The 19,771-nt window shown below is 33.4% G+C and overlaps 1 protein-coding gene across 50 annotated transcripts in view; it reads left to right on the forward strand.

Moving 5' to 3' along the window:
• RIMS2 (regulating synaptic membrane exocytosis 2) overlaps positions 1-19,771 on the forward strand; it is a 449,434-nt gene that overhangs the window by 280,888 nt on the left and 148,775 nt on the right. For 48 of the 50 annotated variants that reach the window (XM_027883430.1, XM_027883435.1, XM_027883443.1 and 45 more), the window contains 2 exons: positions 7,409-7,565; positions 11,765-11,881. In XM_027883430.1, coding sequence (XP_027739231.1) covers positions 7,409-7,565; positions 11,765-11,881 — 274 coding nt within the window. The remainder of the gene's footprint in view (positions 1-7,408; positions 7,566-11,764; positions 11,882-19,771) is intronic. The other 2 variants (XM_027883441.1, XM_027883444.1) reach the window with 1 other exon arrangement.

A 19,771-nucleotide genomic window follows, 5' to 3' on the forward strand; every position in this document is an offset into this window, starting at 1 on the left:
TGTTGTTTCTGTCAACAAAAAAGGCTTTTAAGGAAACAATGATAAATAGATTGAAAAACTTCTACATCTTTTTCTCCGGCTACATGTGTATTCTACACCAGCAACTGTCACAAAGAATTATAAGATATTATGTATTTAAAAACAAATTTTTAGAAGATTTTAAAAGAACTCTCTTCAAATATCATATACCTTCATCATAGGATTAGAAACGCTAGAACAGATCTATTATATTTCGTCTTCGCTGGATTTAATCTTAGCACAGGATAACAGAAGGAACATCATTAGCAGTTCTGTGTTTGTCTTTAGATTGCTTATGCATAACTGTCCAACCATCTAAAGCATTCATTTTGGTGTCCTGAATGATAAACTTTGGCCCTCAAACTTGTCTGGCACCAGCAGCTCTGTGTGGGTGTACATCAGCATTTCCACATGCCTTTTAGGATGCTCTTATGTGCTTATTGATAAAAGCAATACAGTACTTTTATATTGATTTTTGAAAAATTCCTGAGCACTTTACAAAACATTATTTTAATTACAACACTAAATACAATTCAGGAAAAAACCAGGGTGGCTTTTTGAGTGTGTGTTGTTTTTTTTTTCTTTTCTTCTTTCTAGTGTCCAAAATTGAATGGACATTATAGTTAACAAGTTCAGTGGATACAGACTATAATTTCTAAATAGTTTTCTTCCCAGATACTTCATAGTTTTATGTTGAACCTGCTGTAACCTACTGAGTACAGACAGCCTACTGAGTCTGACTTTATGAACAGAGACATGTATTGTCAAGACCATTTAATCATAAAATTCTCATCATTCTTGTAAGACTAAAATACCAAGTGAGATATTAATTTTTAAAATTTTGTTCTACACCAATATCTTATCTGAATTACAGCGTATTATGAAACACTATTAATCCGAGATGTTTCAACAGATGGATTGTGGAAGGATGTAAGGCAGTGAATTTTGTATAAACTGCATTGCAAGTCTCTAGAGAAGAGTTTTACCAAAACATTTATAGCGATAAGTTGTTATCATTATGCAAAAGATAGCAGTATGTTTCAGGAGCAAATAAGAATACAAATAAGATATTTATTCAGAGGATATTTAGAACCAAGTAAATTAGAAAAAAGCCCAGTAACAATCAGTAAAGAAATTATTATTGAACTTACAAAACTGTTTCTGTGTTTGAAGAAGAATGAAAAGCAGTTATCCGTTTTTGCTGCACTTCTCAAAACCACCTGAAGAGTCCTTTTATTCAAAAGAATTCTTTCACTGTCATGTTGCAGCCCTCCCTGCAGAGGAAATAAAAGTACTTTTCTCTACTTGCTGATAGTGTGAGCTGAATTTTTATACTTGAGTCTTGTTGATGATTGCTTGTCAAAGCAGATACAGAACACACAAACACTTTGGTTATAGCTTGGAATCAACTGCCTATAGAAAGGCACAGCATTAGCACATAGAGTGGGGTGACATCTATCCCTACTAAAATACAGATTTCATTGTAGATCACTAGCTAGCCTTAAATGGGAGCCTGTAGTGACCCAAGAGCCCGGTAACTACAGACATAAATACTCACAAGCTTTTTCTTCTATTATATGTTGATACCCAATGCCCTGCTCTAAAATCTGTTCTTTCTGGGTTCTCCCTTGAGTTAAAAACATGTGTCTCAGAAATCCCCCTCAAACTGGAAGTGAAATTCAAGCCATGTTAAAATGGCTGAACCCTTAGGTCAATAGATCTCTAATCATTTTCCTAACTTTCAAACAAAATATTTACACATTTTTTGCAACTTTATGCCTAGAGTTGTTTACACATTTTTATAATTCAGACCTGAAGTTTTAATTTTATCTGTTTTAAGGAAGACTATTAATATACTTGACTTTATTTATCCACACAGTATGGCTTTACTATGCAAAAATTATGCTATGAAAGGTATATGTTCAAGCTTTTCCTAACATTTTTAGATTCATTTCTTAATGTATACTTTTTATTTTTACGTGTTTGTTCTCTTATTATTTGAATTTTTAACTTAATATTTTTACTATTAAAAAAAATCGGTAGTATCATTTCCTCAGCTGTCAAATCATCTTTCTCTTCAAACATCTAAATTCTCTCAGTTTTTTTTTTTAACTAGTTAAAACTAGTTTTAAACGATTTTTAAATATAAACTATATCACTTCACTTTGAAAGTAAATGCGTAATTTAATAGAAGCTTTATTTTTGGATTATTAGTAATTATCAGTGGCATTCTCTTTAAGCGAAGTTATGCAAATATGAGCTGAGCACATTAGTTCTTATTCTATCACAGTCCTAATGCCTACGGAGCAACAAAGGCACATAATTGGCAATGGAAATCTGCAATGAAGTTGCATTTCTATCAGAGATGCTCTTGAGGGACACTTCTCACATAAAAACAAGCCTAGCTGGGGTAAATTAAACTGTGGTGATGAGCACTTCTGAGAAGGAAATGCTGCACAAAAAGACTGATAAGTTGCAATCAACAGTGTGAAGAGGGGGCTAGTATGGGGGACTTGCTGGACAGGTGAAAATATACATGGATGAGTACTTAACTAAGAAGAAACATCTATATAGTAATTAGTAGTTTGGTTTCATTTTTCCCCAGCCTTTGCAAGTCTTACTGGGTGCAGGGACAGGACTGATAACTCAGCAAGCTCTGGTTTCTTACTATGTGGGAATGCTCTTCCATATACCTTCACGATCAAAAGAATTGTCTGAAGTGTGATGGGCTCATAGTGCTGTAGAGCTAAAAATACCTCTAAGAAATAGAGTAACTATGCAGCAAGTAACCAGCTGTTCCTACTGTAATATTTACTTGTTCCTTTCACTGCACATTCATTCTTCCAACATTTATAGAATAATATTATGATGCAAAAAAATTTCCCAAAACCAATGAATAATGTATCTTCAACTTATAGACTATTCAAATATTAATAATTCAATTTATTTTATCAGTTACTGTCAGTACTTGTTTTAGAGGACATCCAAATTCTTCATTTAGATGTTCAAATCACCATAGAAGCTGAGTACATTTATATAAAAGAACTCAACTCTCTCCAAAGTGTCCATGTGTGAAATCTTGGTGTGTTAAATAATTTCTGGTAATATGATTATATAATTACTTTTAATTAGTTCTAAACCCAACCACAGTGAGTGCTAAAAAGTTAAATATCTGATATAGAGAAAGCTTGATGCCTCAGTCAAGTACAGATGTTAAAGTGGAGAAAATGCCACTTAGCATCAGTGTCAGAAACAAGTCAATTGTGTTGTCTGTGATGAACAACAATTCTAGTATTGTCTTTCTAGAACAATTTTCATACAAAGAGTTTCTTTCAAGTCAACAAAGCAGCGAGGCATCTAAATTAAGAACTTCATTTTTACTCTTTAGTTAATTTTTTTAGCGTTATTTTAGGGCTGTTGATGTGAACTTCATATTTGGAAGTTTGTCATTGTCTTCAATTTCGTGCCTGAAAATTGAAAAATTTGGTAAGAATTCATTAATATCAATATTTACTGAATGTGTACCCCTCAGAGCATAATATTGGCATAGTAAAGCCATACTGTGTGGATAAATACTTTAAGACAAATATATTAATAGTCTCTCTTAAAACAGATAAAATTAAAACTTCAGGTCCAAAGATGCTGTATGAAATGTGCCTTGTAATATCCCTCTTTGGATGTGTATTGGTTTTTAATTAAAACTTCCCATGAAAAGAAGATGGTGACATTGCAGATATCTTTGTCATATGCCCATCGTTAGGTGTCTGCAGCTCAAGTTGTTTATTGCTGATTATCTCTATACTGATTATCAGGTTCTGTGTGCTCTCTATGTTGATTTAAGAGGCTTGCCATAGTTATTAAGCCTTTGATTCTATGGTAATGACTCAATATTTATAGCTGCAAGCAGATTCCAATGTTTATCCTATTTTTACTACTGCTATAAATAATTATCTGCTTTGCTCAATAGCAACTCGTTGGTCAAGCTGCATTTATGACCTGTTTTTCTGTCCATAATTTTCTTCCATAAGAGTATACTTTTACTTACTTTCACTAACATCGTTTCCAGGCTGTGGAATACTTTTGAAATTGAAGTTAAATTACACCTACAGTACAGGCAGTTAAATCAGCTACATTAACTCTAGAAAACCAAAAGATGACTTTGGAATTATCTCATGTTAGTGGGTTGCCCTACTGAAACTGCAACTCTTCGATGTGTGACCTGTTGGCAAAAGAGAAGTTTATAAATATAGTAATTTTTGTTTTGAGTAAATGAGTCATGAATTTCAAAGTTTATTTTCTGGCAACAAAACATAGAAAATATTAATCTGTTTCTTTGAACACAGCTAAACAGGTCTAGTTTTGCTGATGTAAAATTACTAGGAATATTGATAGTTTCTGCCTTTTGATATGTCATAAGGACACAGAACCGGTGTTAGTTACCAGAAAGCGATGCATGTCTGTTTCCAGTTTAATGTAAACACCACTTTTGATCGATATTAGACTTAGCAGTTAATTACATAGTCATAAACCTTTTTTGCAACAATACTGTGCAAATGGTCAACTACAATAACAAGTTAGAGCTGGAGGAGGCTTTTTGTTTCAAAGTAATTAATTTGTTTCTTTATACAGATTTGTTCCTACATACAGATTTAATAAATACAATAATGTTGATTTACTAGTTCTCACTTCTAGGAATTTTTCAGACCAAAGAGGTTTTCATTTGTGTTTTGTTAATTGATTACCTTGCCTTTCATTATGTTCATTCAGGTAGAATACCTTATGCTACTGCTCCTTCCCCTTGTACTTCTATGCCTGTACATGCCAAATATTATGTAAACTGTTGATTTTTTTCTAAAGGATTTTCTTATTTCTTCAGATTACTACTCTTCATTGTTTTTCATCTCCAAATGCAACAAATTCTCCCAGTGTATCCAGAATACAAAAGAAACTCTGCCTTTTTAATATCAATAGATAGGTGTTATTAGGACAATACGGCAATATTTCTGTCTGTGTACTTGTACTGTAAATCATGTTTTTTATTTCAGTATATAGAAGTTCTTAAAACCTTGCTACTCACTTATGTGTGTGGTGGATTGACCCTGACTAGAGTCCAGGTGCTCACCAAAGCCACTGTGAGTCAAAAGTGCAACAGACTTGTGGGCTGAGATAAGGACAGGGAGAGATCAGTCACCAGTCACTATCATGGGCAAAACAGACAACTTCAGGAAATGAATCTGGTGCATTACCAATCAAATCAGGGTAGGATAATGAGACAATACTACCCTTCCCCCCCCCTTCAATTTTAAAACACTTTCCTCCGGATATTCTACCTTTTCCCCCAGCAACACAGGAGGATGGGGAATGGGGGCTGCAACCAGTCAAATACACATCCTCTGCAGGGGGAGGACCCTCACTCAGTTCCTCTGCTCCAGTAGGGTGTTCCTATCATGGGAGACAATCCTCCATGAAATTCTGGCATGTGAATCCTCCCCATGGGCTGCAGTTTTTCATGAATTGCTCCAGCATGGGTGTCTCACATAAGTTACAGTCCTTCAGGAATGAACTGCTCCAGCATGTGTCCCAATTCCTGCCAGCCAACCTGCTGCAGTGTGAGCTTCTCTCTCCACAGCCCCACAGGTCCTGCCAGGAGCCTGCTGCACTGTGGGCTTTCTAGCACTGTTACTTCAGCTATTTTTCTTTTGGTTAAAGAATTACAGAATTGCAGACTGTCTTGATTTCCAGACTGACTTGCAAAAACTTTTTTTATTTGTCTTCTGTACATTACTGGTGAGTGAATAACACCCTCAATCTCAAATAGAGATAAAATTTCCCCTGTCTCTCCTTTGGTGGTTTCACCCAGAACTATTTCGCTTGTCAGTGCATATGCTAAGAAGTGTACTTCATACACAGGATAAATTCTGGAGTTCATTACTGACTCTCAGCTGAAGCTACACATATCATTTGATTGCTGTGTAGTGAGAAGAGACTATCTGATCCTCAACATCATTATCTTAATGTAATGTAATGATGATGTGCTTCCCCCCCTCCCCCCTTATCTACACACATACCAGATACACATAAAGCAGTTTACACCTTAACATAGGAGGAAAAAGTTATTTATGAATTAGAGTGTTTCATATATATCCTTGGTCCTAAGGCCATGCAATAAATATGAATACTCAGTTGAAAGTATTGAACATTGGACTGAATTAATGAGGTTTTGCTTACGACCTTACTGAACATTTTCCAGGAAGAAATAATAAGAAAAATTTGGAGTATAATTTTACAGTCCCAGAAGATTCTCATGGGAAAAGAATAACAGTGTTATGAGCCAGAATTTTTCCAGTGTCAGGTGGATCTCTCTAAGTGTTCTTTACTTGGTTACTGTCTTTAGAATAAAGAAGACAGTTATATCAGTTGTCATAGCCACCAGAAACTCTCTGAAAATTTATTTCTGCAAAACATTGCAATCAAGTTAACAATTGCAAACCTTCAATTTCTTATCATTATATTTTAATTTGATCTTCAAAAAATTTATGGAAACTTATTTGAAATCGCTGTATATTTGGCATCTTTTTTCCAGAGATTGTGGCATCCTGGGATGCTGAATTGAACTTTTTTGAATTAAATTAATTTTGAACTAATAAATCCAGATTTTAAAAGAATTCTTCTTAAAAACCTGGGTAAAATGTCCATTTGGTAGCCTTTTTAACTAGTGTAACTTGGAAGACTTTTGCTTAGACCACTTATGCCTTCTATTATCCTAATTCAAGATTAGGTCCAGGATGCTGGTATATTTGTGAAGGAAAAATTGTGTTTTAGTTCAGAATCACAAGTGAAATCTGGTATCACTTTAATTATTTCAGAAATGCAAATCTTTCTTCAACCCAAACTCTTTTTAAACTCCATAGTAGCTGCCTACCACAAATTTTTAAACTGAACTTTGGATTAATTTTTAATTGTGGACATTTCTGTTTGAAATACATTACACACAATAGTTGCAATATAATTTTAATTAAAAAAGTAAAAATTAATTTGTTATTCTAAGGGAAAAAATCAGTTTTCTTAGTTTCATTAATAATGCATCATATTGACCACAAGTAAAAGTTAAATTTGGGTATTTTTATTATTATAAATCCCCAGTTTGGTGCATATGTAATTAATTTCTATACTCTTAAAGTATAACTATAGGAACTGTAACAGTACTAAAATAAAGTGTAAGAACAGGAGCCAACTTTACATATGTATGTTTTATTATAGAACACATAAAAAGACATGATAACATTATTGATCAAATTCCATCTTTTATCATATTTCTCACTACTACAGTTCTGGTAGGAAATTAAAAAGTAAAACTTCAGATTCACTAAATATTTGTATTTCTTTTTAGATTATCGGCATAATGGGAGAGATCTTCAAAGTTCAACATTATCAGTGCCAGAACAAGTTATGTCATCTAATCATTGTTCTCGATCAGGGTCCCCTCATCGTGGAGATAGTATAGGACGGACTAGATCGTGGTCTCCCAGTGTCCCTCCCCCACAAAGGTAAACTGTTATTTAAATATACAGTTATGTACATTTTAATGGTGGTGTTACTGAACCAATACTGGAAAGAACCTCCAGATTTTCAAAATGGCAAAGAACTGGTTAGATCTTGCAAAATTATGTAAAGCCAATAACGTTTTTTCTTACATTATACTGATGTGCCTAATTTATACCTAACTTTATCTTGTGTATAGTCTTTATTATTACTTTATTTTTATGATATGATTATAGAATTATATATTTTATCTATAAATATATATAATTATATTATTACTATACCTATTTTTGTCTAATTTTTCATCAAAAATCAGTACAGTCCAATCTAAGGAAAGCAAAATATTCTCCATATTTTCATTTTCTAGAGCTATTTAGAAGGTGCCATATTTTATAGTATGTAGTAGTTTGACATTCCATTAACACTTATTTGACAATGGATGTTTTCAACCCTTTCATTTGTGTAGAGTCAAGGTTCTGGGAGAGCTGCACTTCCTGCCTGCAGTAGCTTGCTTCCTAGTATTTTTTTTCATACTTTTATCAAGCATCAAGAATAAGCTGACACACATACGGTTTTATATTGAGAAATGTCAACTCCTTATCTTGGAAGGTCTCTGATAACTATTTATCTTGTGAAACAAAGGTCAGGAAATTTCTTCCAAAAGCTATCCCTTTTGGGTAATGACCTCTACACGACTGAATATACCGTTTAAGCAAAAAATAGGAAAACTCTTGCAAAATAAACTTTCTTAAGAGGAAACAAAAGGAGAGATGCTGTTTTCCAGCACTTTTGTTGCTATGTGTGGATAGGTTTCCAAATGGTGTAATTCAATTGGAATGAAAGGAGAAGTTATTTATTTTGCCCATAATGTTCACAATTCCCCTTTAATACTGCAGATCTGGTATCCAGTATTTCCTGCCAGATAAATGTGTCTATCCCTTTCTGCTGCAGCTGTTCTGTGCTCTGCTTTCTCTCTTGTGTTATCTTTGTTCTTTTTGTTAACTTTAAATTCTCTTGACTTCCTACTTTCTTAATTATGTTTTTACCTACCATTTCCTCTAATGAATGTTGACTATATGATATCCTTTTGTATTAGTGAGGTATTAGAATCTCAGATTATCCCTTCTCATCTCGTACAGCTAACAGGGAGAAACTGTGTGTTTCTACTTGAAATCTACACCCATATAAAACCATACAGTGTGACTTCAAATGAGACATAAACAGTAGATACAAAGGGGCCTCTTCTGATTTTTGCTATACTGATTTCAGCCTAAGTAATTGCCTGTGCTAAATCTCCAGGGTTTATTTGTCTTGAATATAAACATAAATGCCAGCAAAATCTCTTTATATGTGTATGTTTGTGTTTTGATGTGTGCACACGTGCTTTATGCATTTTGGGCAGAACTCTTACCCAAGCTAGTAATTAACACTTATTTAACACCATTGAAAACCCTTTTCATTTTTTTGTAGTTTTGCATTTCTTTCAATGTTCAAAATGTTTCTTGCTTTTGAATTTCCTAAAGCTAAATTTTTAAATATAGTTTTGCATTTATTGCAGCTGTTTCCTACAATGTCAGAATCAAATGCATTGTTTATGTAATATTTCCCTGCCAACACACCCCATCTTTTCTGTGGACTTGTTGAGCTCAAAAATTGGGATACCAGAACTTGAGGGTTTGTAGAAAAGAAGCACAATCCATGGGTTGTAGGAATGTCTTTTTAAAATCTACTGAAAATGCAGGGGTACTCAGGAAAGCTGTGAGCATTTTTAATCACATAGTTGAATTTTGGTTGAGTTTGTTATACACATGCTGCCATACAGATGTCTTAACTGCAGTAAGGCTGCTGCACACCCAGACACTTCTCAGTTAGTGACTGACAGCTCTGCAGGCAGGAGCTCTTGGGCCATAGAAGTTATATCTTAGAAGCCATTTTTTAGTCCTCAGTCCTTCTACTGAATTTTTTAATAAACTCCACCAAAGGCCCACCGAATAGTAGCTGACAAGAAATTAATGCTGGTCATAGTGTTTCAGCTAACATATTTAATGGACCGTTATTCTTTCTGTAGATCAGAAGGGAGTTTAGACTGTGGCAGGCATGGGACAACATTGAGTTAGGCTTTTTCTAAACCTATATATTTGAAAAAGCAAGATGAAGGTGACTATAGGGAGTAGTTACGCTGAAATGTTGTGATAAATCCAGGATGCTTATTATTCTCTACTATCATCACCTGCAATGACAATGTTTTGCCTGCGTACCTGTTATCTGCTTGCTCTGTACATGTTCTGTCAACCTCAAGAAAGTTCCAAAGGAGTGAAGACATGTTGTGTAAGAAACTTTTCTTATACAACAAGGTTCATTAGAAGAAGTATGTCACTTTCTGTTAAACAGTAAATCTGTCTGACAAAGATATCCTCGGCAGAGTGATACAGGATTGAAATAGTATTAACACTTTGAAATAGAAGAAATACAGTAGTGTAGGATGTTAAAAATCAGCATAAAGTCAGAATCTGATGTAATACAGAAATTTCAAGAAAAAAAATTTATTGAGAGCAATAAGCCCATAACATAATCTTATGGAAAGTAATTTTAGCATAGAGGATGGTATTCAGTTTTCAGGACTAAGTCTTATAATCAGAGTTTAGGCAGACATTTTGTTTTACTGGGCAGACAGCACAGATCTTTGGGAACTTTTACAAAGAATTGTAGCTTGAGAAATCTTAAATATTAAGTCAAAAGAAGAAGTAAATAAGATAAAATAGGTTTTTTTTGAAACCTGAAACAGAAGAGACACCCTGGGGGAAAGGGTTAGACAGACTCTAGAGTACAGAAAGGAGGAATGAGAACTGGTTGTTGGGAAAGTAAAAGAGTAAACAAAGGACAGCAGAAGAACCTTTTCAATGTCCATTTTAAAGTATAAATACATGTGAAAGTATTCAACAGCAGGTAAAGGCTGTACTGGATTTTCTATCTTTTCAGTAAGAATGGGGGAGTTGAAAGACAAACAGAAAAATTCTTACAAGAAAGAGTTTTAGAGCAGAAGGTAGAAGAATTATACTCTTAATATGGCAAATATAAAGTTCATTAGCCAGAATAAACTTTATACTTGGTTTCATGAATGCCAGAGTGGAGAAATGCTTTATAACAGATGAGGTGGAGTTGAAGACAAAAGCTTATGTGTAGTGCAACATCTTCATAGCACTTATTTGCAGAAAAAAACAACAGCATGGCAGCAGCAGTGAAGGATACACATACAGGTTAACACTAATCAGGAACTGGTAAATGACAAGGGATAAGTATGATGGTACCAAAAGGACAGATAAAGTGACAAGAAAGGACACAGGATCTAAATGTGTTAAAAATCATCAGCAACAAAAACCAAACCAGAGGCTCACATTAGTGCAGATAGCAGTAAAAGACAGGAGACAGAAGAATTTATTTGTCTAAAACTTGAATTCGTGTGGAGGAAGCATGCAATCTGTCATTTTCAAATCTATACAAAACAATTATATTTTAATTATCTAATAATTATTACAGTTAACTTGTCTTCTATCTTCCTATTCTTGTGGATTTTTTACAGAGCAGAAAAAAGTGAAGTTAGTGTATCAATAGGTATCAATAGTTGAACTGAGTAAAGCAATCAATGGGCAAAACTTTGGTCTCAAATAGTACAAAACTGTGATTGGTTCTATTTAACAAAGCCGGCACTATGGGTACCACTTACTCTAATTAAACAGTTAGGTCTCTTTCAGATTCTCTGTGAGATTATAGAATAAATTTTTCCAGGACAAAACAAACACTTATTTTTAATTCAGATTATAATGATTTCAGCAGGCTGCACTCAACTGTAAGAGCCAGAAGACCCCATTGTAACTTACATAAAGATGTATACAGTATAGCCAAAATCAAGAGCTCATGAAAAATTTTTTACAGTGCATGTTTCTCCTAGAAGGAAACTATTCCAGAAGTCTGGAAAGACCAATGAAATTTTGTCTGAAATTAACCTTTTCTCATTTCCAAAACAAGCAAATATTGAAACAGAAGAGGAAAACTCTGTCCCTATAATGGGCTTGGCACCTTTTTCTAAATGAGCAAATTTTTTTCGAGTTCTAAAATTATTTGAGAGTAATTATTTGTGCAATCCAGTGAGGGTATATGGTCCAGGCATACTCAAAACTCAGAATCTGATATCTTTTATCCTTAGTCGGAATGTGGATCAGGGACCACGAGGGACTCGATCTACCCCTGCGCATTACAACACCCTGAACCGAATGGATAGACACCGAGTTATAGATGACCACTACTCCCCCGACAGAGAGAGGTAAATATCTGCATGAAATTAGGAACAGCTGTAGCCTACACTTATCAATGTGAGTTACTTCATCATGGTAGCTTGATAAAGGAAATAGAAAATTACTTATGTAATCCCAGAGATTAGCATTTCCCTATCCATTTATCCGCTGGTTACATGACATACATTAAACGATATAAAATGCACATAAGGCTGACGACACTGTCAAATTTATCTTTGCCAAAAGGGAATTTGAAAAAAATCTATGAGAAAATGTGCAATCTAAAAAACAAATAGTTAATTCTCCTATTTTATAAAATTTTTTATAAAAATGCTTTGTGTTGAATATCTTTTTAAGAAATCTAACAGTAGGCTTGATGATTTTTGCTACTGAATAAAGAGGTATAAAACCAGATAATTTTAGCTCAGTATTAATGTAATGCTTCTATTGGATACATTGCACTTCACAAGTGTAACAAAAGTATATTCTAGTACTGTGTTCTGTGTTTGCCTTTGCTCAAATTCCTGAGCTACTTTATTTAAGAAAAATAAAAAAAAAGAAAAAGGTTAGGGCAACATGTATGAATTCAGGGGCTTTGTGTTTAGAGGCATCTCTGACTGTGCCTAACGTTGCTAATGTTTTGCCTAATGGAACTTCCCCAAAAGTGAGCAGAGCTTTGTCAAGCTCTGTGAATTTTAATGCTGTATAAAAAAAAAAAAAAAAAAGCAGCAATAATTGAATAATGTAGTTAATTTTGTTGAATTAATTGTGGTAATTAATTTGTGACGTTAAAAAAATTATTGATCCTTTCCACCTCATTGTCTTCAGGTCAGAAAATCAAAACAGAAAGCATTTCTTACCTTTAATTTTTAATATCTTCCAGCTTCTTATGCACCAAGCTGAAAACCTCCACTTTATAATGAGAGACGTGATTGCTAGATATTGTCTCATTTCACAGTTGCATATAGCAAGGAGTAATATAGATATATTTTGTAATCCTGAGTGATATATGACTAATATTTAGAGTTAATACTTTTACAGATTCACATTAGAGGTTATTCCTCAAGTGATATCAAAGCACATAATTGGGGTATCTAACCATAATACAAAGAATTTCAGTGTATTTTAGAGAAACATATTGAACAGAAAAAGTTAATATTTCTTAAAAGTACAGTGATGTGGTGGTCAATGATTATATGGAATGCAAGACAATATTCTTCAGAAAATTATAATAGTTTTCTTATTTCAAAAGAAAAAATAATAATTAATTATTTCTATTTTGGTAACTTTAAAAAAAGGAAATTAAAAAAAATAAATCTTTTCCAGTGATTTTTAATTTTATTTGTCAAAACAAAAGATCAAATGAGCAAAAAATAAATATATTGAAAAAACAATCAAATATTATCATCCCAGATACTGATTGTATTCCTTACAAGTATGGTAGATCATAAATTAACCTCTTTTTTATGATAAATTATTTAATATTTCTATTTAACTTATGGTAAATACAACCTATTTAATTGACTCATGAGACTATCTGATTTTCATACAGAAGGCAATAACTTGAAGATTCTGAGCTCTTTCCTTAAAAGAACATTTCAGAATGCATTTGATATCGTACTATGTTGATTTTTAGAGCAATCATCCCTGAAATAGGATCTAAACTTGTCCTCAGAGCCTGCATATGTCTTATGGAACGCTGCTGGGTTTGTTCACTGTGCAAGTTTGCTTGCTGCCTCACAGATGGATGCATAGCAGTGAAAGTTTGCTTGAAGTACAGTACCACAATCTTTCCCCATCATTTCAATCAAATAATCCCAATTGGACTGACTTGATTTAGAGAAAAAAAATTGGCATTTCTAGAATTTGTTAGAAAAACAATGTCAGAAATTTGCTGGTGATGAGATTATTCAGTTTTCACATGACCATTCTGGATTATTAGGTACTGGCTTGTTAGGTGTGCTCTGAATCTCTGAACACACCTTCAGAGATTGTTGTCTGTTGTCTGTGTTTTCCAAAACACACAGAGAAGTTCTCCTCTTCGTATATGGTGAGTTGTTGCCTGGGTAATCAAATTGCTGACCAGCTATGACTCTATTGCAACATACAGTCTCTGAAACACATTAGTTTTAGGCAACACTGAAGAGAACAGGAAAAGACTGTCCCCAAACTTTGTCATGTTTTATATTCATTGTTAGTTGGACAGTGGTTTTATGAATGGAAAGATTATTAGACATAAAATTTTGTTAGAGAATACTTGTGATACTGTCTCTGTTACAGAATAAAAACCTAGTGGTGTCTCTAAAGTAGCTCTTTAATGGTGCTGATCCTGAAAACTGCTGGGACTGCAGGCAGTTTGGAGAACTGGAAAATCTAACTTTTGTTTAGGTTTATAATCTCTTGTCATCCCCACTTGGCTCTGAAAAGAAATCACATTTTGCTTTCCCACAGCTCTGATGGTTTTCTTGTTTCCATGGTCCACTTATCCCTTGAAGCTGTTTGCAAGAAAGCAATTTTGAAAAAGTACCTTCTTATAGACAGGGTCAGTTGCTTATTTAAAGTATGACTGAGAATATTAGTAAGAAAATTATTTTCTTCCTTTTCTAGATAATTCAACATAGAGTTCTCTAAGGTATATGGCACTAAGGAGTTAGTTGAAACGACATACAAAATATTTAATGACCTCAAGAATAGTAACAATGTAAACATTCCTTTATGAAGAATATAAAATAAAAATAAAATAAAAATTAATTATAATAAAAATAAAAAATAATAAGAAAATAAAAATAAAATAAAAATATTTTTAAAAAACTCTGAAAGACACAATGTAAAAAATTTTTTGGAGGTAATTTCAATTTCAGACACAAACCTTTAAATATGTCAAATGTGGCTATTAAATGGTATACTTATTTTTGTTGGCAAGGTAATGTTACAATTGAAATTTGTATCTGTTGCTATATCATCAAAAATATGAGAATTGCACTGTGTATACTGCTAACTCAAAGTGAGAAATCATGTGAACTTGTTCCCTGGATATTTAGTATAGATCTACTAGTTAATTTTTTTCAGTATGTGAGGTTTTTTGCAGGTACTCACACTATTATGAAATAGACTAAATTTTTAATGTAAGGAAATATGAATGCTTATGACCTAATACAAACTCAAGTTCCATAAGATCTTTTATCTGTAATGGGATAACCTTGCAAACTTCAGTTTGACATTTTAATAAATTCTCAAAAACTGACTGTGTGTTACTTGAGAAACTGAAACTAATCAAACTATACAGAAAATTTTGGAAGCAGGTAGATTTAACCTCAGTTTAGTATTTAAACTATCAGTATTAGGTTAGTTAGAGGAAAAATGTGAGAATCTTAGTATAGGTCTATGTATTTCTTTCTGAAAGTTCTATCAGCAGTTAACAACAAACCTCAAGACGGTAAAGAAATTGTACTCAGGCCCACAGCACTAACAAGCTTAGATACTATTTAACAACTATTAATTTAAGTATAGTCTTTATCCTAAATAGGCTCTCCTAGAGTCATGGAATTTCTTATGGTGAATTTAGCATATATATAGTAAGCATTCAGAGAATGCCTAAAGGATAGAGGTTTTTCTACTAGGCACTTAGGAGAAAACAAGAGAAAAGGCAAATTAAATTGAGTCCACTATCTCTTCATCAAAGCTGTTGCACACTTTCCATTTGAAAGCACGAAAGTTATTATCTGTCATTTTAAAATAAGGGGGTGATCATAGGCATGATTATTTAAAGAAATATTCTCCATTACCTTTAAATCCTTTCAAAGATGTTATCTGGGTGTGCTGGGACTAACAAGATTTTCTCACCACTATTACTGAGAGGAGATTTCATTCTCAAATTTGAACACTTTGTTTCATGCTATTGAAAGAGGGTCCTTTTTTTTAACATAAAGTATATGTCAAAATATATGCTAAAACAACCTGTTTACTATATTTAAACCAGTGAGTCTGCTACATGTTAGCTAAAATACTATTTAATTACCTGCATCTATAATTCAACTGAAAATTAAATGTGGGCAAGAGTAATATAAATTCTACCTTTCTAAATGTTGTCTTACACTGTGCAGTCGCTTTATCTGTGAGTAACAGGCTCCTAATCCACTGTTGTTATTAGGTAGGTGCCAGATTAGGTCAAAGTAGGAAAAGAGTTTTTGAGACGTTGCACCATAAAAACTGAAAAGATCAGATTAATTTTTTCACAGTCTTTATTAAATTCAGCACAGCTGAATAATATGTAATTAAGTAGTCATTTATTTATTATTTACCTAATATTTTAGTGTAAATTCATTTAAGTGTACACTACAGGTACAAAGATATTGCAAAGTTTAAAGAGTACCTGATGTTTTTTTGTGAAAGTTCTGGGATAATATTTTCAGGTTTTGATTCCATGTGTCATGTGGGTACATACCCACATGTGGCCATGCAATGTCATTGTTTTGCTTCTTCAAATACTCAGTAAAGTATAAGAAATACATGACTGAAAATTTACTTATGTTATAAAACATTTGCATCAACTTGAATCTCAATAATTGAAATGTTTCCTAAAGTTCTTCTTCTCCTTTCCAATCACCGTTAAGCTGCACAATGAGCTGCACCACCCACCACCCTTGTGCCTCCTTGAGTGCTGAAGAATGGTTATCTCCTACAGAGGGATGTGGAGTAGGAAGGTGGCAAGAGAAGTGCACTCTTTCAAATGTAGCTTCATCTGTAAGGACTCACGATTCAGAACCTTTGTGTTAAATTAAACAAAAACAACAACAAAAAGTCATAGACACATTCCTCAGGATGAAATGCACAAACAAGATTCCCCTGTTAAAAATAATGCGGTTCTGATAAAAGACTTCAGTGTTACTGCAGTTCTGATAAAAGACTTTAGTTGCTCCCTTTGGTGCAAGGGCTTAAAATACAGTATGGGGAGCACTGTGATAATGTGATTCTGACTTATTCAAAGTCATCTTGACTGAATATTTGTCAGCTCACAAATTCTCTGCTGATAATTTCTATTGTTTCACAGCTCAAGTCTTCAAACTGCCAGTTGCAATCCATTGGAATTTTTCTAGGATTTATCTATCCAAAAGATTAGAAGGAAATTCTATACAATTGATGTAACAAAGAGCATCCATACCATTATTGGTGGGAAAATTGTTTATGTCTATAAGTAAGGAAAATCTGTTTTTTTCCTTTTTAAACCCCAAAGTATTAAATAAAACTATCCTGTTAATCTTTTCTATGAAATGTACCAGGGGAAATTACATAACCAGTGCTTTATTCTTTTGCTGTTTTCTAAAGGTTAAGAGCTTTACTTCACATTTTATTTACATACTTTTTAGGTGTGATTTGCCAGGTGTTTATGAAAAGACATGGAAAGTATTCTACCACAGAGCACATTAACTCCTGCTTTATTCAGATGAGAATATAAACTTTTAGGAGAATATAAACTTTTAGGACAATATCACTGGACTCACTTCTTTGGAAAGAGTAACTAATTGTAATAGTTGCTTTCCATTCTTGAAATGACTAAGTTGCTAATAGGAAGTATAGTACACCTTTTACCTGAAGCCACATCATTTTATTAGTTCTAAGCTCCTCTTCCCTTGAGCAATTCTGTGCTCAACCTCCCAGCTAATTTGATCCCAGTTTTTTACTTCATTCCTTCCCACAGTGCTTTCCCTAAATTTCATATGCCACCGCTCTCTCTTTTCCCTTCTACCACTTTCAATGGCTTTTTCCCCCTAAATTTCCAACTAATCCAGAGAACTACCCATTTTTCACTCTGCAGTCTGATTAAGCTAATTCCCATTTTATCACATTGCTAGTTTTTTGGAAAATTGTGCCTTGAGAAGTTTGGGAGTGTTTGGTTAAAGGCAAATTCATACCATTAAAAAATTATATTCATTTTTTAAACAATTTCAACAGTTTTATACTTGTAATTCATATAGCTATTTCAGTTGAAAAAGTATAAAAGAGTGTTTCTAAAAATAGAGGATAATACTGTTGCCAATGATACGATATATTACTTTAATTACAATCAGATAATACACAGGAGAAAGCTTACTATTGGAATAAACAGTAACAGGATGAGAGAAACTTCTTGTGTCAACTGAGTTTCATTCATGCAGGCTCTAACAGTGGTACAGAAAGTCGGTTTTTTTCATTCAGAATTATTTATGGATATTCCAATAAGCACAAGATTGTCAGGAAGTAATAGTGCTCCAGTACTTCATCCTCTCCACAGAAACACTTGGGAGGCAAATAGTTTCTCACTCTAGTAGGGAAGCTGGAATGTCAATCAAATGCTCACAGAGAATGAAAATTGAAAGGGATAGATTACCTTCTAAATGCCTCAGCTTTACTATTGAATAAAATATCCAAAGCAGTAGACAACAGGTCAAACTTCCCTTGTATAGTAAGAACAGAAAGGTATTTATTCCATGAGGCTCAAGTGAGGCACCCTGTGTGTGTGTGTGTGTGTTTTCAAGTGCGCTCCTCAAGACTGTTCTGATATGCCAAGTCTATTTCTGAATACTAAGTAATTCCAATTAGGTAATCTAATCTGTTAGTGTATCTGTGATTTCTGTTTTCTTACCCTCATGGTTCATTGAATTTTAATGAATCTGTAAGGAAATGGACAAATAGGTGAGCAGTGTCAGAAAAATTTAATTCCTTTTCTGTTCACTTTAAAAAATGGAAAGTTACTCTGTTTGCCTATTATGCCTGGAATCTTGTCAGAACAGTGGAAATCTGTTTTCACCTCACACAGGGGTGTGGCAGAGGTTTGGGGTGAATGTACAGTAATGTTCCCATTGCAAGCCTAGAGTGCTGCCTTTTTAGACTAAGTTCATTATTTTAATATAAATGAAATGAGTTGTTGCTGCACATTTTCTGTCCATGCTATCTGCAGGCTGGTATGTTTATTTTGCCATACTGTCATTTGACATACTTCTGCCATTGATTACTGTCATGTAGCAAGTCAGGAATGTGTGGTAAAAGGATAGAAATCTAAATCAAAGCTACAAAAAAAAAAAAGTATCTTGTAGTTCTTATATTAAAAATCTGACATATCTAAACTTTGTCTCTATGGTCTTCTGAATATTCCCATCTAGATGAGCATATTAGATCATGATTTTTATTAACAGCTTAAAAGACATGTATTTTAGATGCAGCTCTGGAACGTTACTGAAGTTCTATTGCATGTAGGTGTTGTGAAGCTTAATGCTTTTACCATATTATGATATGTCTACTTTATGATTTTAAGTATTTTACACTGGGTATTACCCAAATGAAAATGGTGTATATTGCAGTTTAGGACACTGAGAATTAGGTAAGTCATAGGCATTTTTGATGTTGTTGACATATCTGTAAAAGAAAAAGGAATTTATTTTAACTTAAATACACAAAGTATTAATAATAAAGAAACAACTAGTTTAATACTGGCTAGATGCTCAGAAGAAAGATGGCATTTAAGCATCTTACTCTGCATTTTGAAATACATAAAGCTCCAGAAAATATGCTGCCTCATACTGTGCATAGTAACATGTTTTGACCTATGTCACGTCAGTCAGTCTGTCTTTCACACAAGGAAATATGCATATTTTATGGAAAATATTACTGTACTTTAGTAGAAACAATTTTCAGACAGAGACACATGCTTACATGAATAATATCTCTATACTTAAAATGTTTCATTGCTAGAGACTATATGGAAATGCACAAACGTTGTTAAGCTATATATTCTTGATTTATGATGAATGCCTTGTACTCTAGTTAAAGTCACTATGTTAATTCATGTATAGAACTGTTTGTTTCTTCTTAATCGAGTCAGATAGACGTAATCTTTTTATCTACACTTGTAAGAATATTTTATAGTGAGTTATTATCTATTA

Source organism: Empidonax traillii, unplaced genomic scaffold (assembly GCF_003031625.1).
Source record: "Empidonax traillii isolate 1590-97213 ecotype Southwest subspecies unplaced genomic scaffold, ASM303162v1 scaffold126:size1624879, whole genome shotgun sequence".
Lineage (NCBI taxonomy): Eukaryota > Metazoa > Chordata > Aves > Passeriformes > Tyrannidae > Empidonax > Empidonax traillii.